The 25,645-nt window shown below is 32.5% G+C and overlaps 1 protein-coding gene across 1 annotated transcript; it reads left to right on the forward strand.

The window, feature by feature from the left end:
* Positions 1 to 22,456: 22,456 nt before the first annotated feature.
* On the forward strand, positions 22,457 to 24,883 carry LOC107921514 (uncharacterized). The gene is made up of 3 exons (XM_041087536.1): positions 22,457 to 22,669; positions 23,175 to 23,948; positions 24,322 to 24,883. The coding sequence occupies exons 1-3, from the start codon at positions 22,649 to 22,651 to the stop codon at positions 24,505 to 24,507; spliced, it is 981 nt and encodes a 326-aa protein (XP_040943470.1). The 5' UTR covers positions 22,457 to 22,648; the 3' UTR covers positions 24,508 to 24,883.
* The last annotated feature ends 762 nt before the right edge of the window (positions 24,884 to 25,645 follow it).

Here is a 25,645-nt window from a genome sequence, read left to right on the forward strand (position 1 = left end):
TTAATTAAAATTATGTTGAATATCACTTTTTCTCTGCATTATTATGGAACTGAGATTTGAAAAACATATAAACTGAAAATCACTTTTCGAAAAAAATTAAACATTAAAATCAATTGTCTTTTGTAAGATATTATACATTTTGAAAGCACACTAAATTTTTCTACTAAAGTAAGTACATGTTTTAAAGGATCTATTTTATAACCTCCAATCGTTTTACTGAGTCATTTCGATGATCAATATAATCTTTCAAATTCAGGCTTAATGTTTAAGTCAGATTGAGAAGGTTAGAAATTTTGTTTGAATAGGCAAGTGAAACCTTTAATTGATAAGTAACAAAATGTTTGTATCAATAAAATATTATAAATGACAATTATAATAAAATATTAAAAGAATTTTTAAATTTGGCTAAATTTACATAAACATAATTACCAAAACTACTGTAAATGAATATTTGAATATACAAAATAATTTTCATATATTTTATATAATCGATTTAAAAAAAACATAAAATATTAAATAATGATATTATGCATGAAATTTAAAGTCATACACGTGTCAAAATTTTAGACCATCTACATAAGATCTTTTCCATTTCCCTGTTTGACCCTTATAAGTTTGTAAAGAGTAAAATTACGCTATAATTCTCTCAAAAATTATAATATTTTAATTTAATTTTTTAAAAATTATTAAAAAAACCATAAACTAATACAATAATGAAATTATATTTTAACTCTCATATCAATACATAACTTAATTCCGAGCTCAGGTTACAGGTTCCTTCTTATTTTAAAACACATAGATACGTTAAAATGGAAATGGTGCGTAAGGGTAATTATAGCAATTTAAATTAGAATTTATTTTTCTCTTTTGTTTTGTTGAGATTAAAATATAATGTAATGTTGAGTTGTTATTTTTATTTTAAGTATTCTAAATTTATATAAAATTTTAATTATATAAGTTTTACACATTGGTAATTTATTTTAGGTCAGGTTTTGTCACTTTTTGTATATATTTAATTTTGGTATTTTTTATTTTTTAGGATATTTAAATTTATTAAAGTGGTAAAAATTAATAATTCATTTTACGTAGATTTTATAACGAGTTTGTGCATGTGTATTCTGTTTATATATATATATATATATATATATATATATATTTGTGTCGTATCGTCTTTTGCAAAGTTTATCATAATTCTTATTCAACACAAAAAAAAAATAATGTGCATATTTATGTCATGCAATTTATTTCATATTTTGCAATAATTTATTATAATGGTTGGATTTAAATAAAAATAATTCCTCATGTTGTATTGGCGCAATTTTTCTTATAATGTGAAATTGTTTCTCAAATTATTTTCAATAATTCATCTTACTTTTTTATAATAATAATTTTATTTTAGATTAATTTTTTTAATCTCATTATCCGAAACATAGCTAGGGGAAAAACGATATAAATTTAAAATTTTATATTTAATATATTATATATATGTAAAATAATTTGTCTGTAACCTTTTTTAAATATATAATTTCTAAAAATTATTGAAAAAGTTTGCACTTAAATTTTTAAAGATAGAATTGATAACAATTTAAAAAAATTTATGTTGAATTAATTTTCGTAATATTTTTTATTGTATAAATTTTAAATATATATTTTTTGAGAAATTTAAAAAAATATATATTTCGTATATGATATTAAAGCCATAAAAGTGTCAAAATCTTGGCCAAATTTTTATTAATATTCAAATCAATATAAGCTCTTTTTGGAGTTTATTTATTATTTATATGAAAATCATTTATACTTAATTCACATTTTACTAATTATTTAATGTTATAATTGATCTAGTTTTTACATAATTCATTCATGACACGTGGTGAAATTTTATGTTGCCAGCTATTTACATAAGATTTTGAAATTTTGATTTCAAAATAATTGAATTAAGAGTAGTTTGTTTCACTGAAAATGGCTTCCGGAAAATTATTACTGAAAAATAATTTATTTTCTTGGAAAAGTTAATATTTTCTGATGTTTTGATGAATCTGTGTAAAATATTTTCTGTTGTTTGACAGATTTCTTAAAATATTTCATAAAAGTTGTTTTTAATGAAACAAACATACGTTTGAGATTTTCTTATCTTTTCATTATTTAATCAAGTTAATTTTATATTTATAAATTTATATTTTACATTGTTTTTGCATATATTAAAAAAAATTTGTTAAATCCAGATTCATTACAACGTCATTTTTTAGTTACATGACTATGAAGTGAGTATTTTTTATTTAAAAATGTGACATCAACAAAATTGATTAAAAAATTTTAACAATGTCAACAATTGAACTTAATTTTCAAATCTAAAAAGAAGATGGACTAAATTTTTTAAAATAAAACTACAGAGACTAAATTGCAAATTTGTGAATAGTACATAGGCTTATGACATATTTTAATATTTATACTACATAAAATTTATTATTAAAATATTAATATTGAATATTTGCAATAATATGTGAAGAATATTATTTAAAATTATTAATTTTAAAAATTATTATTAAAATAAAATTGAAATATCAAATAATTTATTAAAATAATAAATTATATTAACTATATTAATAATTTATTGTATGAATAAATATAAATAATTAAATACGTAAGTTTAATAATATTGAAAAATATAATATTTTATATTAATTTTTTTAATTTTTTTTAAAAATAAAAATAAATATTAATATTAATATTAACATTAACATTAAGCTTGATTTAAGTTAATTTTTATATAACATGAAGTTCTTTTCTGGAAAATGACTTACGCTTTTCAAAAGGGTAAGTCATTTTCCGTTGATTAAGTTGTTTTTTGTGAAACAAACACAAGAAAATACAAAAAATATTTTCCGTAAAACATTTTACATGTAAACAAACTGACCTTAAGGTTTTCAAGATCAAATCAGCAAACATGGTGTTGAGAGTTAGAAGGCTCCTTTAAAAATGGAATTTTTTAATTCGATCCTTACAAAAAAATTACAAATTAATCATGATAAAATTGCACTTTATGTGAAAAAAATTATTTAATCTCTTCAAAAGTAATAAAATTATAAATCATATATAATAAAATTATATTTTGATCTCTCAAATATTTTATAATTTAGTTCCGACCCTCTCTAAAAAAGTTTCTATCTTCACCCCTATAAATTAATGATCGAATTGGTCAAATAATCGATTCTCAATCCATCTAATTTTATTAAATAAATAAATTAAAAATAATGAAAATCAATAGAATTCGTTTAACCGTCAAATTTCATACCCCTATAATGAAGAGGGTAAAGGTTAAAGAAAGGGAGTAAGGAATGAGTTAAGGGTGTGGTGCAAAGGAGAAGCGGCGCATGGGAGAGGGCAACGGCCAATTATTAATGAACGAAACACACATAACCATGACATGATGCATGCAGCAGAGCAGAGAAGAAAGAGGTTAAATGTTATTAAAAACAAAATGTAACAAAAATAGAAAGGGTCACCAAAATAAATACCAACTGGGCGCGGCTAATTGGGAATCGATGGGGTTAAAGTTTAAAGAGAGATGTTGGCCCTTTGTTGAAGCATTGAGCCATCTTTGTTTTCTGCTACTACATACTGCCGCCACCAGACAAATTAGTTTTGTCAAACTTGAATAAGGTCCTTAGATTGAGGGGCAACTTTCACAACCTCTGCTAGCTGTTCTGTTTTTTTGGAAAACAACTCTGCTCCTCACGATGTGTATGATGTTGATTGTCCTGGAAAAAAGGGTCATTAAATTAACAACTAAATTCATAAGAATCTCAAAGATAATGTGGGAAAGGAGAAATAAAAAAGGATAACCTAGTTGCACTTTCATTTGGCTTATTGCTATTGTTGTTATGGTATATAATTTTTGGTCCTCATATTCACCATCCATGCCCTCATGTCCACTTCTTTTTCAATATATATTCTCAAGTGTCAAAATTGTGCATTTTTTGTTGTAATGAAGAAATTTGCCTTATGTACATATATATAAGGTTACGTACCAACAACAAAAGTACAAGCATGAGCTTAGCACACTTTTGTGATGTATGTTTCGAGATTCATAACATGATTCTCACTTTTCTCCTCTCTCTTTTTTCAGGATCAAAATCATAAGGCAGATGGAAATAGACAGGAAACTTGATGAAGCAATTAAAGATTCCTTGATTCAAAGATTTTCCAGGGTCCAAGGCATCATACAACTTGGAAAGTCTACTGTCTAATTATTATATATATGAAGTGGGTGAATATTTTTTAGATGACTTTTTATTATCATTTCAAAAACAATGCTTTATCTTTTGCTACAATATGGGACCAAAGTATTTGAACTTTGTTAGGATCGTCCCGAATAAGCAACGAACAAGTAAAAATAGTAGAAGAAATTGAGAAGATGAACACACAAATTTAACGTGGAAAAACCCCTCAAAAGAGGATAAAAAACCACGGGCAAAGATAATTTTACTATAATGGCAAAAGAATGAAGAGTACAAAAGATGGAGATAAAAATTAAACCCCGAAAACCCGAAAAACAAAGAACCCTCAAACGTAAACACAAAATTCTCTGAATGTGTTATGAGTTCTAATCTAATGGGTGTCTCTTAATTCTAAGATTGTAAAGGAGCCTATTTATAGGCTAAATTAGTAAATCAAATAAACTATACTAATAAATGCTAAATATATTATACTAATAAATACTAAATCTTCTAGAAAGAAAATATATTTTTGTTTAACTTGACTTGCAAGCAATCTCTTAGAATTTGGGTCACATAATTCTAACAATCTCCACCTTGACACGAATTCTTTCAATGCCATCTTTGCCAAAACCCGCCACGGGCCTATCTTGAACTATGCAGGGAATTAACTGAGTCAAATCTATGCTTAGAAGCTGGAAGATTTCTAGCCTTCGACTTGTGCACTGCCAAATCAAAACTAACCCGAGTCTGATTTTCACGAATACAGTGCCCTAACTTTTCAAAACCTGCATCCAAAAGAGAACCTCTCTTCAACGAAACAGTCATACCTTTTTCCCTCCTATGACCAAGTTGCCTCCGCTTCAAATGAGTTGACTTTGACTCCGTAACGGACGAGGGACGTCCGATTTCACCGGTCACTGTAGAACCTTCCAGAATATAAAGACTGCCGGTTCTTTTACCTTTTAACAAAACGAGAGCTCCACGAGATACTTTAATGTCGCTCGACTCGATGTTGATTCTGCATCCTTTCAAGTCTAAAATACTCAAGGAGATGAGATTCTTTCGTAAATCAGGTACATACCTGACATCTGAGAGTGTCCTAATCGTCCCATCGTGTATCCTAATTTTAACAGTACCAATACTGATTATTTTACTATATGAATCGTTTCCCATGTGCACAACTCCACCTTCAACTGAACTGTATGTAAAGAACCATTCTCTATTAGGACACATGTGGAAAGAACATCCTGAATCTAGGATCCACTCAGACGTAAGCTTGGAATTATCGCTCGTTGACACTAACAAGAAATCATCATCGCCTTCATCGACCAAATTAGCACCAGGTACATCTTCCTCGTTACTCTCAGCAGCTTTTTTATTTCGCAGTTTATAACAATCTGCTTTGACGTGACCTAACTTTTTACAATAGCGACACCTTTTGTCTCGTTTCTTTGATGCTACCAAAACGGAAGCTTGCCTATCTGCTTTGCTATTCAAACCAAACTCATTGTCGAGTTTGTCTCTACTCAACAAATGACCCTTCACATCTTCGAACAAGAGTTTGTCTCTGCCATAAATCAGGGTTTCCCTGAAAGACTTGTATGAAGAGGGTAAAGAGCATAATAACAGCATAGCTTGATCTTCATCGTCAATATGAACCTCAACGTTCTTTAAATCATTTAAAAGAGTGATGAATTGACTGATGTGATCTTTAAGAAGCTCACATTCGTTCATGCGAAACGTAAATAGATGTTGTTTCAACACTAAACGGTTAGCTAGAGACTTAGTCGCATAAAGAGTTTCTAACCTTTTCCACAAGGCGAATGAGGTCTTCTCCATCAATACCTCCTGCAATACTGTATTCGCGAGGCACAACTGGATTGCAGACAAGGCCTTACAATTTAATCCTTTTCTTAAACTAAGCTTAATTTTCATCAATTTTACACCTAAATCGTTCAATTCTCAAAAATGGCATTTTTTAAAACTCTAATAGTTTTACAAATTGACACATAGGCTAGTTAAATCAAGCATATATGACCTCAAATCTAGAAAAATTACTAAAGAAAGACCTAAATTAACTTACCAATCTATGGCCGAATGCTTCAAAATCGAAGGGTTTCTTAAGGTGAACAATGGTGACCGATTTAGGTAGAGAAGAAGGTGATTTATTTTCTCTTTCTTTCCACCAAAATCACATTTTATATGTAACTTAATGTTTGATTATTTTAGCTAGTTATGTTTTACTTACAATTAATTTTAATCTCACTTATTAAGCTTACTAACATCATACTGTCCACTAAGTCTCAATTAGGTATGGCCAAATTTCTATTTTGGACCTTTAGTTAATTGCAATTTAAACCCTCAAGCCATATTTTAATTAAACATCTATAGTGATTGAACTTTACAATTTAGTCTCTAGGCCCTAATTAATCATAATTTCGGCTAAATTGGCTATCCACATTTCAATTCACTTATTTAATAACTCTTTAAATATATTTATTTAATATTTACGAACTTGGTTTACGAAATCAGGTCATTACAATTCTCCCCCCTTAAGAAATTTCTTCCTTGAAATTTACCTAGAAAGAGGTGGGGTACTAGGGTCTCATTGTCTCTTTCAGTTCCCAGGTCATTTCTTTTACACTATGACTGCGCCACATAACTTTTACTAGTGGCACGCGTTTATTTCTCAGCTCTTTCACTTCTCGAGCTAGAATCTTTACCGGTTTTTCTTCATACGACAAATCAAATTGAACTTCAATTGTCTTAACCGATAAGATATGAGACGGATCAGATCGATATCACCCGAGCATAAATACATGGAATACTCCACGGATCCTTTGCAATTTCAGTGAGAGAGCTGCAACTGATTCAACTCTTTCGATGATCTCATATGGCCAGATATACCTGGGACTCAATTTCCCTTTGCGACCAAAGTGCAAGACCTTTTTTCCTTGGGGAAACTTTCAAGAATACTTTATCACCCACTTCATATTCGGTATCCCTTCGTTTCAAATCCGTGCACGATTTTTGTCTATTAGAAGTCGCTTTCAAATAGTTCTGTTTTAATCTCACTATGCCTTTTACTTTCTGAATCAATTCTTGTCCGATCACTTTCTTTTCACTCAATCCCAACCAACATAAGGGTGTTCTACACCGCCAGCCATATAATGCTTCATATGGAGCCATTTGGATACTTGACTGGAAACTGATATTATACACAAATTCAGCTAGTGGTAAATAATGTTCCCAGCCAGATTCGAGATCAATCTGATAGGCTCGTAGCATATCATCCAACACTTAAATAACTCGTTCGGATTAAACATCAAAATGAAGATGGAAAGCTATGTTTAAATTCAACCTCGTGCCTAAAGATTCATGCAATTGCTTCCAGAATATCGAGGTAAATCATAGGTCTCAGTCAGAGAATAGATACAGGCACACCATATAATCTAACTATCTCGTGGATATACATCTTAACCTTCTTCGGAATTGACCAATCAGTTCTTACTGCCAGAAAATGAGTTGACTTCGTCAATCAATCAACTATCACCCAAATGACATTTCTTTTACTTGGTGATATCGGTAGACCAACCACGAACTCCATTACAATATATTTCCATTTCTACTTTGGAATGGAGATAGGTTGTAACAACTAAGTAGGAACTTGGTGCTCAACCTTTACCCATTGACAAGTCAAACATTTTGCAACATATTCAATGATCTCTTTTTTTATTCTGGGCCACCAATACAATTCTTGTAGGTCACGATACATTTTTGCACTACCAAGATGCATAGCAAAGGAACTATCATGAGCCTTACACAAAATCTATAACAGCCCAATTTTTAGCGGTGCCAAAAAAGACAATTTTGGAACCCCATCTCCATAAATCGAGCTTGTAATTATTAAATACGAATAATTATGGGGTTGATATAAAGGTTTATTAAAGTTTTACCCATCATTTTTTTTATTAATTTCTTAATTAAGGTACAAGGACTAAATTATAAAAGTCTTATCGCTATAGATTTTTAATTGGCCAAAGACTTACGAACTTAAATAGAAATTAACCAAATGACTAAAATAAAAAATAGACCTATTTTAAAACATGTTAGTAGATGATAAGTTAAAATTTCTAGAGATATTTTTCTAATTTACAACTTGATCCAAAAGTTTAGAGAAATTATGAAATTGCTCAACTAGTAATTTTTGTAAAAAAAAATTTAATTCGAAGTGACCCCACACTCGATGACGTGAGCTTGAGTATAGCGGAGAAGACTACTCGGTCGAAATGTTCATCCTAGACAAATAAAAAAGATATAATTATAATTAAATATTTATTAGTATAAATATCACAACCAAGATCTTGTTTTGAAACTTTTTTTAAAACTTTGTTTTTCCTAAATTTATTTTCCGCTACATTTTTTTAGTCTGTTTTTTCAACACTGAGGTCATGTCACATCACAAGGTCACAACATTCTAAGGTAGTAGGGCTAATTTATTGCTAAAGTCACAACTTGAATTCTCAAGGTTGTGGCGACTAGTTGGAGTGTCTGATAGTTAGATAAGAAAGCAATAATGATAGATTGTAGCGAGCAAAGGTAGGATTAGGACAAAAACCTCATTATGTTGTGTGTTCAGTTTGGCTCTTGGCTTGGAACATGAAATCGTAAAAATTTCTTTTAGGATTTAGGGTTAGGAGAAATCTTTTATGCCATATTAAATACAATATTATATAACATTGAGTTATAACTTAGAGTAGTCACAACATTTAAATTATGAAATACATATACATTAAGTTGTGGTATCTTAAATATATTGTGATCATATAAAGAGAAAAAAATCGATTGTATTTTACAATGTTGTATAATTTTTAAGTTATGATGTTATGTGATCGTGTATGCTTAAGTAATTTGGTAAAGCCACAACATCTAGATTGTTAAAAGCACATACATGAAATGGTAATATTTTTAAATAAGTCATAATCACATTGAGGCAAACGGTACCAATTTGTAATTAATCATATTTATATAGTTATTTTGCCCCAAAAAAATAATTATAGTTTTTTATTAACTATAATGAAATAAAGGTTACTTTATTTCCTAATTAGCCTACAAGCATAATGAAAATATAGGTAATTTCTAATTTTATCAATAAAGAGAAAATGGATCATACTATGTGATATATTTGCTCACTTGGAGATGTTATTATATATCGATTCATTTGTTATTTATTTGTTATATGATTTATATTAAGAAACTCATAATTTTGTTTGACGGTTTATGCTTCAAAGTTGTTTAGTAAACATGTTTCTTCGTTCTCATACAGTTGAACCAACTATGTTAGCAATAGAGAATAAAATTTCATATTTGATTGGCGACAATTACAATAAATGGAAAGATGATGTCATTCTACATTTTGGGTGCAGTGAACTTGATTGTGGTTTTTGTAAAGAGATGTCGATTATTCCTACTGAAGGGAGTACTCAGGCTGAGGTTTAATCAGTGTGATAGTGATCATTTTGTACTTTTTCATAGTTGTCTAATAAAAAATAATTGTTAATAATTGGGTGATTAATAATGTAGCTTACCCAAATATATTTTATAAATAGTGATTTAACTATCCAAGTTGATGTTAGTTAGCAAGCTAAAGGAGTGGGTGACTCAAATGATCAATTTCAAGTATTTGAGTGATCAAATTATATTTTTTTCACAATTTGCATGACTTAGGCTTTGAAAAAGTAGTTTTCTTTTTCTTTTTTTTTCCTTTTTTTCTGTCTGATGAACCTGTTCAGTATCCCTTATGAAAATAAGTGAACCAGCATTAGTTCCAGAATGGCTAAGAACTAGTGGCACTACTACCGGGGGCATCAATTCTGTCCCCCACTTTGCTTCCTCTTCTTCCAACACAGGTACCAATTGATACACTAATTTTTAAGTACCCATTGCATTTCTCGTTCCATTTATTCCTGATTATATTACTATCGGTCATGTATCTGTTTGTTAGACTCACTTTCAGCATGCCCATTTTCTATGCCCAATATGTTTCTTGTTACATTTATAATGTTCTTTAGTTTTAATTTTAGGAATGTTTGCATATCATTTTTAGGAATATAATTGTATCCTTGTTGCTATCTTAGATGCTTCTTCCTTGGTGCATCATGGGAGACATAGAAACTCTAGGAATATAAGTGATTTTGATTTCTCTTGTTTAGCAATTTTGGATCGATCATCTTCAATGAATTCATGGAGGAGTTGTAGCAATGGCTCTGCAAAGCATGCTTATAGTACCTTTAGTATGAGTCACCATGATAAAAATTGAGAAAAGAATAAAGAGAGATCGAGCTTTGGCAACCATTGGGCTCGTGATTCTTCTAACCCTTTAGGAAGTATCTTAACCAGTAAGGTTGAAAAATTAGGAGGTATATTGACCAGTAGGGATGAGATATATAGATTGTGGTGTTCTAATTCTATGATCTATGGGAAACAGGGTGAGCCTTTGCATCAAAGGACCGTTGTGGACTCAAAAGATAGTGGTATCAATAACCATTACGATGGCAATGGTCTTCTTTGTGGGGGTACTTTTGCGAGTACCATCAACAAGTTTGTGTTTGAGAAAGATTTTCTGTCACTTGGAACTAAAGAGAAGCAAGGGGTGTCTGAGATAGCTAGAGTTTCCTCTCCTAGTTTTAGCTCAGTTTCTTAGAGTTTGCCCATTCATAATTCAACTTTGATTGATGAGGAATGATGGACCTCAGCTCTGGCAGAAGTGCCCAGTGTTGATGGAAGTAGTGGTACAGGCTCCTTGCCTGCTTCCCTAATTGTTTCCACCTCAGGTTCTGGGTCTCCAAGTGTCACAGCTGGTCTTAATATGACTGAAGCACTAACACAAGCTCCTTCACGAACCCATACTATCCCTCGGGTGACAAGCTCAGTTTTAAAGTTCTTATTACACATATAACTTGTATTTGCTATTATCAGATTACAGTTTCCTAATAAGGAATCTTGAGTGTATCAGATAGGATTCTGTAAATATTTTATTAATTTTTATCCTTAACTTTAAGGATATTTTTAAGGGACAGCATCCCTAGAATTAGTTTGTTTCCTAGTATAGAGTTTCCTAAGTTAGGCTCACTATGTATATAAATATTAGTATAATTCCTTGTGAGAAAATATAATAGAAAATCCTATTTCTAAAAAGGTATCAGATTAGCCCAATTTTTGGGAATTTTTTCTTTTGTCTGACATTTTTTTTTACTCCCGCTCAACCCTCAAGCATGTATATTTTGTTCAAAAGAAATATGGTTGAAATTGTCAAAACCAATACCAATGGGGATATTTCAGAAGTCTCTATGAACAACTCCAACCCAACAAGTGAGTTGCAAAACATCCAAGTAGCCTACAGGTTAAATGGGAAGAATTACCTGAAGTGGTCTCAGCTGGTTCGTACGTTCTTGAAGAGAAGAGGAAGGCTGAGTCACTTAGAACGAAACCTAAAGAAGGAGATCCTAAGTTTGATGCTTGGGATGAACAAGACTCTATGGTAATGTCTTGGTTATAAAATTCTATGATACCAAAAATTACTGATACATGCATGTTTCTTAACACATCCAAAGATATATGGAAGACTGTGAAGCAAAATTATTCTAAACTTCGAGATGCTACTCAAATCTATGAAATCAAGACTAAGATTTCATCTACCAAGTAAAAAAGTCGGTCAATCATGGAGTATTCCAATCTGTTACAAAGCTTATGGTAAGAGATGGATAATTACCAGTGCATTCAGATGAAGTGCAGTGCAGATGCAGCACTCCTGAAAAGGTTCGTTGAAAATAATCGAATTTAAAATTTTCTTGTTGGACTAAATGTTGAGTTTGATGCAGTAAAATTCCAAATACTTGGACAAGAGGAGCACCCGTCACTAAATGAGGCAATCGCGATTGTTCGTGCTGAAGAAGGAAGAAGAGGAGTTATGATTGAAAATAGTCAAGTGGATAGTTCTGCCTTAGCTACAAAAACTGCACATGAGAGGAGATTTGGCCTGGAGCGGCCAACTAGCAAAGATAGTAGGCAAACAGAACTTATAAGGCCTATTAAAAGGGAGTCTGTATGGTGCACCTATTGTAAAAAAATCTCGTCACACTAAAGAAAAATGCTGAAAGCTCCATGGGAAGCCACAGACAATTAAAAAAATTTTAGAAACCGGTGGACAACCAAAGGAACAAAGGCGAGAACATATAGCAAGACAGCTGAATGGAGAAAAAAATTCTCAAGAATCACCTGTTGTATTTAATAAAGATGAAATTAAAAAGCTGAAGAATTTGTTGGGATCATTGGAAAAATTTTCTTCAACAGGTACTTTCGTTTGGCTTTTTCAAGTACATCATCTTCTCAAGATTCTAAAGTCTCGGATACAGTCACCAACAGGTCTTGGGTCATTAACTCAGGAGCTATAGACCACATGACCCACTCCTCACAAAAATTTGTTTCATATACACCTTGTCCTAGTAATAGAAAGATAACAGTAGCCGATGGTTCTGTGATCACAGTGGCTAGTCAGGGTGATATTGTTATAAACAAGACTCTTACTCTTAAAAGTGTCCTTCACGTTCCAAAACTGTTTACCAATCTTCTCTCCATCCAAAAAATTACTAAAGACTAACTGTAGTATGGTTTTTTTATCCCAATCGATATTTTTTTCAGGAACAGAATACAAGGATGATTGGACATGCTAAAGAAGTAAATGGCCTATACTATCTTGAAGAATCCAGTGGAGAAGTTAGTGCTCTGAATTCCTCACCATTATCTTTCTTATCTGAATCTGTTAAAACCAATAAAGACCAAATTTGGCTCCATCACCTCCGCCTTGGTCATCCATCATTTAGAGTCCTTAAAATTATGTTTCCTTCATTGTTCAAAGGGATAACTGTTGAAAAATTCCATTGTGATGTCTGTGAACTTGCCAAACATAAACGTACCTCTTTTTCGGTAAGCAATAAAAGAACATTCGCTCCCTTTACTCTTATTCATAGTGATATTTGGGGACCATCCACTATTTCAAACATCTCTGGAGCTCGGTGGTTTGTATCATTTATTGATGATTGTACCTGTGTGTCTTAGGTATTTCTTCTAAAACAGAAATCTGATGTAAGGTCTGTCTTTTCAACCTTTTACAACATGATCAAAATACAATTTGGAGCTGAAATAAAAAAAGTTTAGGTCAAACAATGCCAAGGACTATTTCAATCAATTTCTCTCCCCATATTTTCAAGAAAAATGCATTATACATGAGTCATCTTGTGTTAGCATACCCCAACAAAATGGTGCTGCCGAAAGAAAGAATGGTCACATTTTAGCTATTACCAGAGCTCTCTTGTTTCAAAAAAATATCCCTAAACAATATTGGGGGAAGGCTGTTTTAACTGCTACTCATATGATAAATAGATTGCCTACAAAAGTCCTTGAATCTCAAAGTCCTATGCAAGTTCTAGCAAAATTCTTTCTTGATTTCAATACCTCAAACCTTACTCCCAAAATATTTGGATGTGTTGCATTTATACATGTACATTCTCAAATTAGGGGAAAACTCGATCCACGAGCTGTCAAATGTGTCTTTCTCGGTTATTCTTCCACACAAAAGGGTACAAATGCTATCATCCAGCCACCAAAAAATTTTATGTTTCAACGGATGTTACTTTTGCAGAACAAGAAAATTTCTTTGCTCATCCTTATCTTCAGAGGGGGATCTTATTCACAGAAGATAAGGACAGAGAATTCTTTCTTCTTGATTTTCTAGCTCATGTCCAGCAGCCAAACACTCAGTCATTGCTTACCAACCAGCCTGCCCAACTTGAACCTATGCAACCTGAAATAGAACCTAATATACCCAAATCACAAAAAGGGATTCAGGACACTACTCATCCTTTACTGGTTTACTCAAGGAAGAAGGTACTGGTGTAAGTCCAATCATCTTCTTCGGATATACAACCTACTACTCTACAACCTGAGGTAATTTCTGAACCTACTTTGAATACTACTAAAAATTCAGATCAGAGAGACTATGATTTTCCCATTGCTGTTAGAAAAGGAACTAAAGCCTGTACAAAATATCCCTTGTACTTATTCATGTCTTACAAAAATTTATCCCATAACCACAAAGTCTTTCTTACTAGCCTAAATTCTATCTCTATTCCCAAAACTGTATATGAGGCATTAGATGATGAGAATTGGAAAAATGCCATGAAGATTGAAATGGAAGCCCTTGAAAAAAATAAGACATGGGATTTGGTAAAATTACCGAGAGGAAAGAATCCAGTTGGATTTCGTTGGGTGTACACAGTGAAATATAAGTCAGATGGTTCTTTGGAGAGGTATAAAGCAAGATTGGTTGCTAAAGGGTACACTCAAATGTATGGAATAAACTACCTTGAGACATTTGCCCCTGATGCAAAGATGAACACTGTGAGAGTGTTGTTGTCACTCGCTGCCAACCGAGGCTGGAAATTACAGCAATTTGACATCAAAAATACCTTTTTACATGGTGATCTTGAGGAGGAAGTCTATATGGATGTTCTACCAGGATTCGGTCCAAATACAGGACAGGTATTTTGCAAACTAAAAAAGGCTTTGTACGGCCTAAAACAGTCCCCGAGAGCTTGGTTTGGAAGATTTACCAAAGTAGACCTGTCCATGGGCCGGGCCGGGCCGGGCTCGAAAAAATTTTTTGACCCGCCTCATAGGCCCGGGCCCGGCCCGACCCGAAATATGGGCCTAAAATTTTTTCCAAGCCTGGCCCCGGACAAATATCATAAGCCCGAGCCCGGCCCGGCCCGGCCCATTTTTTAATAAACATTAAAAAATTATTTTAAAAATAAAAAAATAAAAATATTTTAAAAGTATTTTAAAATTAAAAAATAAAAATAAAATTATATATTTATTATATTCGGGCCGGGCTGGGCCCAGGCTAAAAAAGTGGTGCCCGAGGCCCGGCCTATTTTTAAACGGGCCTCGTTTTTTTGCCCAAGCCCATATTTCGGGCCTATATTTTTACCCAAACCCTCCAATATTTCGGGCAGGCCGTCGGGCCGGGCCGGGCCGCCCGGCCCATGGATAGGTCTATACCAAAGTAATGCTCAAGTTCAGGTATAAATAGAGTCAAATAGATCACACTCTGTTTGTAATGCACTCATCTTCAAGGGGAATGACCGCTTTATTAGTCTATGTAGATGACATTATAGTGACTGGTGATGATCTGAAAGGAATGGAAATTTTAAAGAAATGCCTAGTAAAAGAATTTGAAGTCAAAGAACTTGGTAAGTTAAAATATTTCCTTGGTATTGAAGTAGCACACTCTCGGGAAGGAATCTTTATATCTCAGCAAAAATACATAATTGATTTGTCTACAGACCAGCAGAGACACCCATAGAGGTGAACCACAGACTTGGAGATGCACTAGAAGATGTAGCAGTTGATAAAGGTTCAAATCAAAGACTTGTGGGGAAGCTCATTTACTTGTCACATACTACACCGGATATTGCCTATGCAGTTGGTGCTGTAAGTCAGCTCATGCACAACCCTAAAGAATCACATCTTCGAGCTGTGTATCAGATTCTACAGTACTTAAAAGGCACTCCAGGCAAAGGAATCCTATTTAAGAAATGGGAGAATTTAACCCTTGAAGCTTATACTGATGTAGATTATGCAGGGTCTATGGTTGATAAAAGATCAACCTCGGGCTATTGCACTTTTTTAGAAGGCAACCTTATGACTTTGAGGAGTAAAAAACAAAATGTTGTGGATAGATCTAGTGCAGAAGCTGAATTTAGGGCGATGGCTCTTGAAATTTGTAAATTATTATGGCTGAAAATTATTTTAGAATATTTAAAGATCAAGTGGGAATGTCCAATGAAGTTGTATTGTGATTATAATTCTGCTATCAATATTGCACATAATCTAGTTCAACATGATCGTACGAAGCATGTTGAGGTTGACAGACATTTTATAAAGGAAAAACTTAACAGTGGCTTAATTTGCACTCCATCTGTGTCCACTGATTGTCAACTGGCAAACATACTTACCAAAGGAGATTATCTGGGAAGATCTTTCAGAAACTAGTAAGCAAGCCGAGAATAGATGATATCCACTTCCCAGCTTGAGGGGGAATGTCAGATTACAGTTTCCTAATAAGGAATCTTGAGTGTATTAGGTAGGATTCTGTAAATATTTTATTAATTGCTATCCCTAACTTTAAGGTTGTTTTTAAGGGACAGCATCCCTAGAATTAGTATGCTTCCTAGTATAGAGTTTCCTAAGTTAGGCTCACTATGTATATAAATATTAGTATAATTCCTTGTGAGAAAATATAATAGAAAAATCCTATTTCTAACAGCTATCTATCTAGACTTTTATATTCCATACAGTTATCTGTCAAGACTCAAAGATGTGAGGAACTGGCTATTAAGCAATCAAGGCAACTAATACCGGTGACACCTTCAATGCCTAAGGGTTTGGTAAGCCTATTGCCTTAGCTTTTAGCAATATTGCATCTTAGTACATTAAGTTGTAGTAATGATAAACAAGTTTGGTTTTCCTCCCTTTGTACTTCATCTATATCAATCAGAGGTTGTATGTTGAATATTTGTTTGTGTGTAATATTTGTCTATCTATGTTTAGGTTGTCGAAACCACCCTTTTTTAAAATCAAAAATTTATTAGTAGTCGACTTTAAAAAATGAAAATTAGATGGGAGTTGCAACCGATCTTTTAAAGAAGTGTGATCGGATCACCTTGAAAACAATTTTAGGTCTGCGAATTTTGAGAAAACGGGTTCAGGAGTCGGTTACGCACGAGGAAGGGTTAGCACCCCCATGACGCCCAAAATTGGTACCGAATTGATTGTTTAATGTCTTAATGTCGAAATTTTGAAAAGATTTTAAAATACGATAATTTTATCTTGAATAAAATGAATTGGATGATGAGGCTCATCAATTTCAAAGAAATAAATTGTCACACTCAGTAAGTTAGAATGCAACACGTCAAATCCTCAAAATCAAGTTCATCACCTAACTTTTAAAACCTAAGCGTTTTGAGAAGGACATCTGATTATTTGGGTCAAATGAGAAAATCAAAACCCAGTAAGTTAGGGTTCGATTTCACAAAATTCCTAAATATCGAATATTGCCTTTATTTTCATTTGTTAGAAAAATCCTCGTCTCGAGAAAAAAACATGTCATATCCAATGCGTTAGGACACAACGCGTCAAATTCCTGAGAATGAGCCTTTTATTTATGTGTTTTGATTAAAGAATATTCTTGATTATTAAGATTCGACGAAGAGAATTGGAACCCAATACGTTAGGGCTCAATTTTCGAAGATTCCAAATGTCGAGTATTTGCTTTATTTTGAAAGTTTTTGAATAAAAATGCTTTTGACATTTAAATGATATGAAACGTAATCTTTTGAATAAATAATGCGATAGAATGATAATGTACAACGCGAAATGGTGATTCGTAAATTAAAATGTACGCCAATGGATAATAAGCAATTAATAAACAAATACAAACAAGCATAACAATAATAATTTCATACATTATGTGAATATCAACATTAGCTAATAAGAGGAAACTAATTAAAAATCAAGCAGATTCACAAAAACATAAATAAAACATGCAAATTTGAAAATAGTTTAAGAAATAAATAGCATGAGAGAATGGGATGATCATTAATAAACCGTATGCGAAAATAAATTTAAAGCAAATAACACATATATGAGATTTTATTTTTTATAAAGGACATGATTTAAAAAAACATAGTAAAGTGCAAGAAAAATCTTATAATTAAAATGAAAGCATTAAAGTATATACAAATTATAATTAAAACAATAAAATGAATATAAGATAACCTTAAATAATAATACATAGTAACTTTGAAATAATAATGCCCCACGATTTTAAAGCCATAATACATAATTGATTAAAAACCAAATGTATAATAACTCTAAAATGGTTATTTAGTACCGATAGAATATAATGAAATGGGATACTAATATATGATAATATAAAAACTTAAAGTATTAATACATAAAAAATGATGTATACATATAAATTAAAAGTCTCGAACAGGAATTTCTTGGATCTTCAAAAGGAAGACTTTGTAAATTTCCATATGAGTAATCATATGTATTATGAATCATTCAAATCAAATAGGTATTCCTTGCTCAAGAGATTTCTACGTAGATCATATATATATCACAATATATCACACTCTATCTAAATAGGCAAATAAGTGTATGTAAATTAGTATAAATAATATCATCATCAATCATAATGACAGTAACATTAAAAATAATAATAATAATAATAATAATAGTAATAATAATAATAATGATGATAATAAAAAATAATGGAGCTATTAAACTAATTTAAAAGAAACAAATTACACAAGAGGGATTAAATTACAACTAAAACAAAATTAATCAGGAAAAACATAAATAAATAAAATAAGGGCCAATGTACAATGCGCGAATAACATGGAGGGTTAATTCAGAAATATTCCCAGCCTTCCAAAACGCTGCGTTGCGGCATGGACTAAAATGAAATGAAAAGCAAATTAAAGGGCGCAATTTTAAAAAAGAAAAGGACCGATTTGAACCCAGAACAAAAGCGAGAGGACTGAGAGCGCAATTATCCCTCCCCCTACCGAAACGCGCGGATCTAGCCGCTGTTGGATCGGGTCATCAGGCCTGGTCGCTAAACGGTGTCGTTTTGAAGTCATTGCATTGACTCCAAACGACAACATTCTTTCACTTAAAAAAAACCTAAACTAAATGTTCATAGCGCCGTTTCGCGAATCGTCTCCTTCGAAGACTCTCCGATCCTCGCCCCAAGCTCCGATGACGGTGGAGAAAGAGCAAAGGTCCGGTCGCAAGGTATACTTCCCTCCTTTCTCTTTTCTTTTTCTATATTTCTCCTCTTAGCAAACGATTGATGAACGCGAAAAAAAGAAAAGTAAAAAGAATAGCAAAATGAAAAAAATCAATCAGAAACCCCGGAAATCACCTTTTTGTATTTTGATTTTTATTCTGAATGCGTATCCCTCTTTTACAAATTGAAAAATGGCTTTTATATAGCCGAATCGAAAAGAAGAAAAAGAAAAAAACATTTCTCTCTGCTATTTTCTATTTTTCTCCTTTTCCTCATTTTTGCTGGTATTTGCTGTCGATTTCTACTCTTTTTTGTTGCGTTCTGTCTACCTCTGTTTGTTGCAGGTACAGTGCTGGTGTTGTGGTGTGCGTGGCAGATGTGGAGGGTACGGTGGCGCACGTGAGGGGAGCGTGCTGGCTGCGGCGTTGAAAATTTCTAGAAACCCTAAGAGTTTTCCGTTTCTGATTTGGGTTTTCTGGTGTTGGGTCATTTGGGCCGAGTTGTTTTTAGGTTTAGTGCCTGGGCTAGGTTAATTGGGTTTAGTGGTTATGTTAAAACGGTTTGGGCCACGTTGGGCCCATGTATTTAGACTGTGGACATTTAATTATTTTTTTTGGTTTTTTTCTACTTATTCTGCTATTGTTGCAATGTTGTTATTCTTTAGGGAGTTTGAGTGCCTGTCTTCTCAAACGAGTCAGGTGCAGCAATAGAAATCAAGATTAAGTTTTAAGAAAACCTGAATTGATGTTCTTTATTTGATGTTGATGCCCCTAGGAATCTATTTAAAAGCCAAATCTTCTTCTTGTTCTTTAGATTTCCAGCAACTACTTATAAACATGAATATAACTAGTATTTAATCTTTTAATTCTACTTAAACTTCTTGAATCTCTTATCAATAATCCCTTCGTATTTGCACTTAAATAATGATATTATTTATGTTGTTGACTACTGTTAACTACAGCTAAACACCTTCTTAGATCTATGGTTCTCTTATCCATCTGCTTATTATAGCAAATCTTCTCAAAAACTCTCAACCTCTAAATTATAGCCTCCAAAGTTAGTCTTGATCACTCTTCTCCTGCATCAAAATTGTTTGCACTGATTTATAACATCCTTTAACTCTTTTACCCTACATGTTAAATGTTATTTTTGGATTTTGAACTTACAAGCTAGGTTACTATCTTGGCATTTTTCTTAACATTTTTTCAACGATTCCCATGATGTGTAAGGTGGCTTGTGTTGGTCTATGTTTTTTTGTTGATAAGGTGGCTTGTGTTGGTCTATGTTTTTTCGTTGCTATAAAGATCTTTGGCCCTTTATCATAAGTTAGAAAACTTTGTTAGTGGATTCACCATATATATCATGTTCCTTCCATTGGTTAAAACAAACCAAAATTTGATTGATGTCAATGTTGGTGGGATTTTTGGCACTTTGTTTTCATGTTGCCTTCTCCATTGCTTTCTTACCTTCTTCCCTAGCTTTTGCATGTTTGCAATATTTAGGTTTCAATTTTCCCCCTAATGTGTAGTATCATGTTATGGATGTGACAATAGAGAAATCAATGGTGATTTTGGGTATTTTTCTTGGTATTTAATGGAGGTTTAAGGCTTGAATGTTGATGAAAATCAAGAGATTATAGTTTAGAAATAAAAAAATCAATTGGAAGAGTAATAGGAAACAAGGGACGGCATGCATAAGCTTTGAAGAGAAAACTATGAAACTATAAATGGATATTTTTAGGTTGAACTTTAAAAATCTGGTCTAATTGCCTCTTTTACAAATCTATCCTATTTTCAAAATTAAAGGTATTTAAAATTCATTTTCAGAAATTGATTTAATTTTCTAAAAACCATAGTAAAAAATATGACTGATAAACCACGTCGTAAAATTTCAAACACTCTAAGGCTAAAATCCCTAAAATACCCCTAAAACTCTTAGGTCCTATTTTGGGGTGTTACAAATCTCTCCCTCTAAAAAGAATTTCGTCCTTGAAATTTTCTGTTAACATGTCAATTGTTTAATCACAAAATATGTTATTTCTACTTTTAAACTAATATCACACTTTCACTGCGCACTCTGATTCCTATTCTCTTTAACTTTCTACTACTTTTCTTAATGATCCTATTCACTACCGCTAACTTATTCTACAGTAATTTTGCTAACAGTTTCTTCTACTCACTACGACACTTTCGTCTAAAGAACTCATAACCATTTTTCCTAATTCATAATCTCTATCAGGATTCTCTACTTAATAGCTAAGTCGCTCCATATTTACGAAGGCATAGAACCTAAATCTACCAACGAGAATAAAAGAATTGATCACAAAACAAAAACACCCGTGATCTCGACGATCAAATCTAATACACAAAAAAATCGAAGGTGTGAGTGGCGAAGAGATGATCCAAGTCTCGTTCCTGCAAGAAAACTTTAGGATTAAGTCAATGTGTTTCCATTCCTACCCCACATGCAATTCAATCACATTATTTCAAACAATTCCTAACAATTTAATCAAAGTTATATCAACAATTTCAAGAAAACAATGACCTAGGCTCACGAGTTTTGAAACTCCAAACACACAACAATCACCTAGACTCGATAGTTAATGAACCTAGAGCTCTGATACCACCGAATGTAACACCCTATACTTAGTTTGGTCGCCAAATCTAAATATTAAGATGCCACACCACCATCTCATGTCATACTCATAGTAATTTGTCACATTATTAAGAAATCATCTTCTTTATCAGTGATCTTATAAATTTTTTAGTAAAACATATATCAATCATCATTAGAACATGCCAAACATACTTCAAATAAATTTATAGTAATAATTGAGCATGTATTAGGCTCACTTAACAAAATTTCCAAGATAATTACGTAAGTATCAATACTAGAACATGGTATCGATATTTTCTTAAAGTGGTATCGGTACCACGTGAAAAATTGATACCAAACTTGCATTCTACTTATCGTCTAAAATCAAAACATAAAAAAATATCAGTACAATTGAAAAAATTATCGATAAAATTATTCCGAATATTGATACTCGTGTAATCTTATAATAATAGTTAATCATACTGTCTTGTATCCTGTTATGGACGTGACAGATAACACAGAAAAAGAGAGAGAGAAAGGGAGAGTATAGAGAGACGATTGAAGAAACAGCCAAAATTCTGCATGCCTTCCCTCTGTCATTACAGTGTATAAAAGTAGGAACCCTAGTCTGTTACAACAGCTGTCAGCTAACAGTACGGAAGGAGGAGGCACAAAACGCCCTGTATCATTTAAAGCTAACGCACCATAACATAAGGTTAGTTGAAACATAAGAAAAATAACATAAGGTTTACGTAAAAACTGACGTTAAAACAAAAAGAAAACCAGCTTGAATATTATTCCATAACATATCCAGACATTTCTTCTTTTATCTTATTCAGATCGTTAGTTGATTTGGCAAGTTCCAGAATGCTCTGAACTTTCTGAATGCCACAGTTGGTTGTAATCTTCTCTGGCATTTATGATTGACTATAATGTGAAGGTCAGAATCATTGGTCATATTTTCCAATCATAATCGAAAGACAAGAATGAGATTTTGGAAAGGAAACTCATTAGATCTTAGTGTCATCAAATATAATACAGTCAATTGATGAACAGTGGAACTTTTCAAGAAGCCTTCTCACTTTTATCTTGATGGATTAGTAAAAAAAAAAGGCAGTTATGCAAGACCATCTATTATTCCACCAACAAAGCTAGCATTCTTTCTTTTTCTTTTTCTTCCCTGGTGTTGTTTACACTAGATTTTGAATTTCATGTTTATGATATGACTTAATGATATAGACTTGTGGTTGAATTATAACTGTTCTTGTACATCTTTAAGGGATTTTGAAATGCCAAGATTAACTCAAGTTAGCTAGTTTGCTGTATGCTCATGAAGTGTTCTGGAAGTTGCGCTTTTTCTTTTGACCTGTCTACTGCATGATAGAAGAACCATTTAATTAGTACTTAGAAATTTCAGATATAATTTCCTAATTTTTTGGTCCCAGGTTCACAATTCAGTGGATAAATCAAAAGCCAAACCTGCTGTCAGAACGAGTGACATGAACATAACTATAAAGAGTGGACAGCAACAATATTCTTTGACTCATCATGGTAATCAGTCTCCCCACAGTGATCATATCAAGTCTGACATGCCAAAGACATCTGGGAAGCTTTTGGTTCTCAAACCAGGATGGGAGAATGGGGTCTCATCTCCTACTCATAAAGATGTTGCTAGTCCAACAACAAATATGAGCAGCAGAGGTACAACTAGCCAACATGCTGTTGCTCCTGTTACATCTGCTTCCTCTATAAACTCGAAGAACCAAAAGCTATCTGCTGGGGAACGCAAGGCATCTACCTTGAATCCAGTAGCTGGGTTTACTGTGGAAAAGAAACCTTCCTTGGCTCAAACCCAGAACTGGAATGATTTTTTTAATCTCCTGAAAAAGAAGACCTCTATGAACAGTGCTGCTGGTCTCGCGAATTCAGATCCTCATAATTCATCTTCCACCACAGAGAAATCTGAAGTTTCAAAGGAAGTAGTGACTGCTTCTGCACCTGCTTGTGCTAATGAGAATCATATTGCAGCAACTAGCAATGGTGGCACCCGTCATGATGCTAAAAGATTTTCTGATGATGGTGAAAATTATATGACCTCCACTTCTATGGTTTATCCAGATGAAGAAGAGGCTGCATTTCTTCGTTCTCTTGGCTGGGAAGAAAACTCTGGTGAGGATGAAGGCCTTACAAAAGAGATAATCAATGCATTTTATCAGGAGGTAAATACATCTTTTTTTCCTTTTTGCTGTACTTTCCCTTTATTTATTCAATGAATTTTGTTTGAAGTCAACTTGTTCCCTAGTTTTAGTGTCTCTCTAATGAACCTTTAAGTTTACTGAAAATAATGTGGAGTTGATCAATTTATCTTGCTTGGATGGAAAGCATAATGGGATTTTTTTTAATAACCATTAGATAATCGTGAAGATTTGATATGTTGATAATGCCTTTATCTGCAGTCTGATTCCATGGCTAATCATCATCTTTGTCTTGTTTAAAAGCGATGCATTTTGTACAACAGATGCAAATTAAGAGCTCTTTATGAGAATTTTTGTATGGTATTTGTAAAATTCATCTATTCATTTGGTTTTGCAGTACATGAAGTTGAGGCCGTCTCTGAAACTGTGCAGCAGCATGCTGCCAAAGCTGGCTCACACTTTCGCAACTAATTTGGATGGAGCTTCTGAACCAAGCTCATCTGACTCCGTATCTGAAGCCTGCCTTTCTCTGTCCCTACATAGTAAATCCAAAGAAGTTCCAATTTTGATGGCAGATCTTTAGGTTCATTTTCCCTCCTATCACATAGTAAATCCTTTTGATGTCTTCTGTTTGAAAGAAAGCTGAGGAGTTGGGCATGGAAGGGAGTTTCCAAATAGTGCAATAACTCCTGCCCACCTATAACACACAGAGAATTCTTTGGGTTTCTAAAGGATCTGCAGTGGGGAAGAATAGATGCTGGAAAGTTGCATCTTTTGGGATATATATATTATTTTGTCCTTTTTGCTTCCTTTCCTTTCCCTAGGATTCAATTTTACAAGAAATAGATTATTGTTGATGTCTTTGGTCAATTTTACAGAGGAAAAAGAATAGGAAATAAGAAAAAGTTTAGTTCATGTTACATGTTTGTTTATTTTTCATGGTTATCCATCCTTTCATATTCCTTTTAGCAAAATTTTTTTATAGGCAAGTAGTTTCACGTGAATAAATGAAGGAAATATTAGTGGGGAGCTCTTTTAAAAGTAGGGTCTACGGCTGATTTTACGCGCAAAGATATGACTATCATGTAAGAGCTTTGGGAACATTAAGTCAAAGGTCAAAATATTGGTTAAATTCTGTGATTAGTCCAAAGTTATGGCTTTGATCTCTTTATTTTAACTTGGTCATAATTGTTAAATTAGTTTACCATATATGTTTTTAAAAATTCAGTTAAAGGATTAGTAACAATCTTTTATGCCAAAATTTCAAGTTTTGAAAAGTATAAAAACTTAAAAAACCAATCATAAAATATGAGTTAAATCTACAACTTTGCTCATGGCATGAGACAAGTGAATTTATTATTTGAATTGGGGTTAAAGTTTTAAAATTCAAAAAATATATAAATTAAGATTGACCAATTTAAAAAATACGAAGACTAAAATTAATCAAATTATAATACAAAGATCAAAGTCAAACACAACTTTTGTCAATACAGAGACTAAGAGCAGAATTTAACCTAAAATATATTCATACTCTTTGTATATTTAATTTTTTTTCAAAAAATTTAATCTCTCTACTCTTCGGATTTAAAATATAATTCCAATTATTAATGCAATTAAAACTTTTTGTCAAATTTAAGTTCATTACAACATTTAAAATCTATATTTTTTTCCAAATTGTAAAATCTTAGGATTGAGATCTTTATTGTTTTCTCTTTAAAAAG

This window comes from Gossypium hirsutum, chromosome D01 (genome assembly GCF_007990345.1).
Source record: "Gossypium hirsutum isolate 1008001.06 chromosome D01, Gossypium_hirsutum_v2.1, whole genome shotgun sequence".
NCBI lineage: Eukaryota > Viridiplantae > Streptophyta > Magnoliopsida > Malvales > Malvaceae > Gossypium > Gossypium hirsutum.